The sequence below is a fragment of the Pterocles gutturalis genome, unplaced genomic scaffold (genome assembly GCF_000699245.1).
Source record: "Pterocles gutturalis isolate BGI_N339 unplaced genomic scaffold, ASM69924v1 scaffold26572, whole genome shotgun sequence".
NCBI lineage: Eukaryota > Metazoa > Chordata > Aves > Pterocliformes > Pteroclidae > Pterocles > Pterocles gutturalis.
This window is the reverse complement of record NW_010116190.1, coordinates 1,634-6,691: the sequence shown is the minus strand read 5'-3', so window position 1 is coordinate 6,691 and position 5,058 is coordinate 1,634. Positions and strand designations below refer to the sequence as shown.

Below are 5,058 nucleotides of genomic sequence, written 5' to 3'. Positions count from 1 at the left end.
GGTTATTGGACTCAGCTGGGGACTGGGGGATAGGCCTGATTATAAAGGACTGATTTGGTTCTCCCCCTCTGGGTGGATATGAGAGCAGTTCCTGGAGCAGGCTCAGCTCTGAGACTGGTTATTGGATGAGGAAAACAGCTTGAAGCTCAGGTTAATGCTCCTTAGCTAAAAAAAAAAAAAAAAAAATCCTTAGTTTTATGTACTGTTTTTGGAAGGCCAATTCTGCTAGCCCTAAATCTCTTTGGAGTTTCAGCACAATGCAAAGAGCATCACGACTGAAGAGGGAGCTCTCCCTCCTGAGCACAGAGCCACCTCCAGGCATCACCTGCTGGCAGAATGAAAACCAGCTGGATGAGCTCCGGGCACGTACGTACTTCTCTATAAGTAAAGGATGTATCAGAGTTTGCTGCTAGCTTTGGATTTGCTGGGTGGTATGTACTCTATAGGTAGAATTTTAGGAAATCATTTAGAGGATTTTTCTTGTTTTTCTTTAAACGTAACTTGGCCCCTGGCTCAGTTAGTTTCCCTACGGTTTTGATTGCTGTGGGGTGGAACTGCTCTCAGATAAGATGACAGTTTTTATTCCTGGGTCTAAGCAGTGTTAGAGTTCTGTGAGTGGTATGTGGAGACTGTTGGACAAATTCCAGTGATGTCGAATGTAATGCTTATGTTTTAATCTTGCTTTTAAAGAAATCTTAGGAGGTGCAGACACACCATATGAGAAAGGAATATTCAACCTGGAAATAGTTGTTCCTGAACGGTAAGCGGGCAACGACATCTAGCTAAGTGGCTGGTGTAGTGCTTCTTTCAAACACGAGTTTACTGATGTAAGATATTTTGTGTAAGTGCTACCACTTTAGTCTTTCCTTTAGCCTGCAAACAATGTTTGGGTCCTCCCCACAATAGCTGCATTTCTCTGAGAGCCTTCCTTTATGGAATGGAATTGTTATTTCCCCTGGCTGATACGCTTTTTTCATGTTAGACATCCTCAGATATGTGATTAACAACCTAAAAGCTCTATGACAAGATCTCTACCTGAGCATATTGTCTTAAAGCTTTCTGGAAAGGAGCTCATTCCTGAGCAGAAAGCTTCCCATCACACTTGCTTCTTTGTGGAAAGCTGCCCAGGGAAGTGGTGGTCGGACCCAGCCGAAAGCCTCAAAGGCAGAGCACTGCCTCCTCCAAAAATTTGCGAGGAAGTAGTCACTGAGTAGATGCCTGGGAGGAGGAAATAATAGTGTTACTTGAGTGATGAAGCAACTGGCATGCACACAAATAACTTTTTTTTTCTTACCACTTATCCCATAAAGGTACCCATTTGAACCCCCGAAGATTCGCTTTCTGACCCCTATCTACCATCCTAACATTGACTCTGCTGGAAGGATTTGCCTGGATGTTCTTAAATTACCACCCAAGGTAAGGTAGTGCTGCTCAGACATGGGTAAGTGAGCCTGACGGGGATAACTGAGCTCCTTTATCTTTTTCTTGTAAAAGCCTTCTTGAATGTCTGTTTGCTACTGACTTATTTACACAGGAGCACGGGAGTAAAGTCTTTGAGCAGAGTCTCCTTTGTTCAGAGACTAGAATGTGGCCTTCTCTGTTCCATAGAAGTTTCCGAGGTTTTAAGGATTGGAGTCAAAGGTGTTGGGTGGCCCTCTGGAAACGGGCTCCCCGATACCGACCCCGCAGAGCCACAGGATCCAGCCTGTGCTTGTCAGTGAGGCTCCCTTGGAGGGGCCGCAGCCTGTGTGCTGGGAATGGATCCGGTGTTTTCTGGGAGGGTTTAAGTGCTGGAAGTCCTGAGGCAGCTCGTGGGCAGGTTGGGTTTTAATGCAGCAAGTCCTGAGGTTTCTCTAAGCAGCCCGGGGGCAGGTTTTGTTCTGCTTAACTGCTTCTCTCGCCTTGTTTCCTCAAAGGGTGCGTGGAGGCCTTCTCTGAACATCTCCACGCTGCTGACCTCCATCCAGCTGCTGATGGCGGAGCCCAACCCCGACGACCCTCTCATGGCAGACATCGTACGTGAGCTCCTCTTCCTCTCTCGTGGCTGCGGCACAGGCTGGGAAGGGACGGAGTGCTGGATTTAGGCTGTGCTTCCGCTTCACTTGCTCTGGATTAGCACGTTGCAGTGTAGCTTGATCTGGATCAGGCCTGGGGGCACGCGGAGCAGGGTTTATGCCAGCAGTGGAAAAGAGACGGCAAGGGTCTTGTCTTCAAGCCTGCCAGTGCAAACGGCAGTGTATCTTCTTCAAGCAAAATGAATTTTGTGTTTTGTGCCTGGTTCTGGGAGCCCTAAAGCCAGCCTTTGGTCCCAGGTTCTTGGCAGGATGTTTGTATTAAATGAAATCTCTTTGTCTTGCTCGTTACATTTAGTCCTCAGAGTACAAGTACAACAAGCAACTGTTCTTGCTAAATGCCAAAGAGTGGACTGAGAAATACGCGAGCCAGCAGAAGGGGGTAAGAAACGCGCTCTCCTTTCTCAGCTGAGTGTAGCTCCATCTTTCTGTGAATGGTCTGTCTTGTCTCCACTTGCCTCTCATGACGACTTTGCGCAGCTGCCTTTGGCAGCGTTCTTTCTTTCCTCCCCTTCTGTTCTGTGTTTTGGATGTCTGTTTCATGTCATTATACTTTTAAAAAATATTATTCGATTCACTCCTTCCAAATGAACGTCTTCATTAACAAATAATGGCAGTGCTTCTCAAGAAGAATGAAGGATGAGTAAAACTGAAGCCTGATAAAACCCTTCCCCAGGGATCCCGCAGCCCTGTTCCTACCACACTCCGTGTTCTGCTATGGTTGTACCCTGGGCTCAGCTACGCCTGTTCCCCGCCTGCTCATCATTCACTGAGTCTCCCCGACCCCCAGCCTTCCTGCCATCCCCCTTCCTCTTCTCTTGCCTCTGTTCTGCACCCCGACTTATCTCGCAGAAAAACAAATTGCCCTGAAGCAGATCAAAACCCATCCCCAAAAATCAGCGACGTTTGGGCCTTCTCCCTTGGCTGGGTGCTCTCCCTCCCTGCGCCTCATTTGGACAACAGGTTCCGAGAGGGGGATGTCTCCTCCCTGGACACCCGATGAGCTCTGAACGTGTTTGCAAGTTAATTGTGTCGGTTGTTAGAAGGGCGCGGGGTGAGGAGATCCTGCCAGCAACACGCTTCACCCCAGAGAGACCCGGCTCACATACGTGGCACTTCCAGGCTCAGTCATTATCCTGCCCTCCTGTCGTTCCCCTTTCCTAAAATTTCCAGCAGTGGGAGCAGGATAATTAAGGGTCACTGTGTCAAAACCAGAAGCACAGTCAGTTCTGATCTTCACGGAGTGTGCGGTGTTCAAGGCGTACACACACACTGTGGTGCTAAGGACTCTAAAACGAAATTATTCACAGCTGTTAACTTTTATTTTTTGTGTTATTGCAGGCTCCCAAACCTTTGGAAGAAAAAATAAACCAAAGTGAAACAAGTAGCACCGATGCATCTACTGTGCAGAAAAGGAAAGGGAGTAGTATCAGTAAGAAGGAGAAGAAACCTCGCTTGGATGCCTGAGTGGATTTTGTTCTTGCTGTGGCTGTCGCCTCTGCTTTTGCTCTCCTTTTCTCTTTACAGAGGTACAACTAAATATTTTAACCCATGTGTAGCTGTAGCAGGCTTTGTTTTTCTAGTTCCTATATTTTGTGTGTGTGTGTTAAAAGTTCTGTTATATAAGTAAAATATAAAGCTTTATATAGATAGAATTCTGTTTTGTTGTGTGGAGTTTTTGGAATATTCTGAAGGAAAATTGGAAGCACCGGTTTAGCTTCCGCTTTCCAGCTTTCTCTCAGAGAAATGGCAACAGCACCGAGTATTTCAGTTTCTATTTCACTGTCCCTGCTTCAGAACAAACCAAGAGCAGAAGCTGAGCAACAGGCACATTAAAAGTAGTTTGTAGAAACCTTTCTCTAATAAAGATTTTCCAAGGCTACTAAAGAAGTCGGTTATAAAAACTTACAACTCCTAAGACTTAAAATTCTGCCTCTCCAGAGGAGCTGGTCACTCTCCAGCTGCAGCTGGAACCATTTAACCTGCTCTAGGGACGTGGGTGTGGAGGGGAGGAGGGGGGAAATGCGCAGGGCGAGAAGCCAGAGAGGATTTTATTGTTGCAACAGCTCAGAAGGCGCCTGGGAGGCAGGACTCCTCAGCCCCGTTTTATTTTGCAAAGATGACTGGCAGAGCGCAGTGGGAGCAAGTTGGATGCTCAGCCTCCTGCTCTGGGTGGTTGCCTCGAAGGAATTGAACTTGTGTCCTGTCCCTGCTCAGGGAAAAGCCGCGCCAGGCCCACCCTGACATGTCTGCTGGAGCAGAGACAGGACACGGGGAAGTCACCGAAGTGCTGCCACGCAAGGAAATGGAGCATTCTCGCTTGCTGCTGTTCCCAGAGCCCTTGGCTCATCTCTGCTGTGCTCCCTCCTGCTCAGTCAAAGTTGTAATAAAGGCAAAAGGCAAAGAACATGGCAAAGATCTGAAACGAGAGGGGGGGAGTAGGTGAGCCCCCTGTCCCAGCTGCGGCTGTTTGCTGAAATCTGAGAGCCCCAGACTAAAGGATCCCTTCAGGTGGTCACTGTGTCCCCTTGAGGGGCTGCACACCAGCTGCCCTGGTGCTGTGTAGGGGACACCACAGCGGGAGGAGGCACTCGTGACCTTCCCGAGGAGCCTGACACACCCCTCCAGGGCCTGGGGGAGCAAAATAAACCCCCTCCCTCCCCAGTCCTTAACCCGACTCCTCTGCAGCTGGGGGTCAGCTTCATACCCCGAGACAGACCCGCTGCATGTGCACCCGCTTTCTGGGGGTGACGGTGACAGGTAGAGCTTGGGAGGGTCCCCAGTGAGTCCAGCTGAGGTCTCTTTACCCACAGAGTACCCTCCCTGCCTGCCCTGTACCCTCTGTCCCCGCTCGGTACCTCGATGCCCAGCACGGCCAAGCTGCACGTCCCAGGGAGGGAGAGGTACTTCCGCAAGGTCCCGCTGAAGGTGGAGAAGCAGCCCTGGGGGTAGAGAGACACTGGAGGGGCTCCCTCGTGCTCCCCAC

The 5,058-nt window shown here is 49.3% G+C and overlaps 2 protein-coding genes across 2 annotated transcripts in view; one reads left to right on the top strand and one right to left on the bottom strand.

The window, feature by feature from the left end:
- The first annotated feature begins 257 nt into the window (after positions 1-257).
- UBE2T (ubiquitin-conjugating enzyme E2T (putative)) lies at positions 258-3,539 on the top strand. The gene is made up of 6 exons (XM_010075446.1): positions 258-366; positions 691-760; positions 1,311-1,416; positions 1,917-2,015; positions 2,371-2,454; positions 3,414-3,539. The coding sequence occupies exons 1-6, from the start codon at positions 258-260 to the stop codon at positions 3,537-3,539; spliced, it is 594 nt and encodes a 197-aa protein (XP_010073748.1).
- A 904-nt stretch (positions 3,540-4,443) lies between these two features.
- LOC104463216 (tetraspanin-18-like) overlaps positions 4,444-5,058 on the bottom strand; it is a gene marked incomplete at its 5' end in the record, with an annotated part of 1,643 nt that continues 1,028 nt past the window's right edge. Inside the window, 2 exons of the mRNA XM_010075447.1 lie at positions 4,444-4,491; positions 4,931-5,014. Coding sequence (XP_010073749.1) covers positions 4,444-4,491; positions 4,931-5,014 — 132 coding nt within the window. The remainder of the gene's footprint in view (positions 4,492-4,930; positions 5,015-5,058) is intronic.

Excerpts from the sequence above, each read along its gene's own strand:
- UBE2T (XM_010075446.1), top strand. The coding sequence starts at position 258 with ATGCAAAGAGCATCACGACTGAAGAGGGAGCTCTCCCTCCTGAGCACA. Across the intron at positions 761-1,310 it reads GAAATAGTTGTTCCTGAACG|GTACCCATTTGAACCCCCGA; the intron begins GTAAGCGGGCAA and ends TATCCCATAAAG. Across the intron at positions 2,016-2,370 it reads ACCCTCTCATGGCAGACATC|TCCTCAGAGTACAAGTACAA; the intron begins GTACGTGAGCTC and ends CGTTACATTTAG.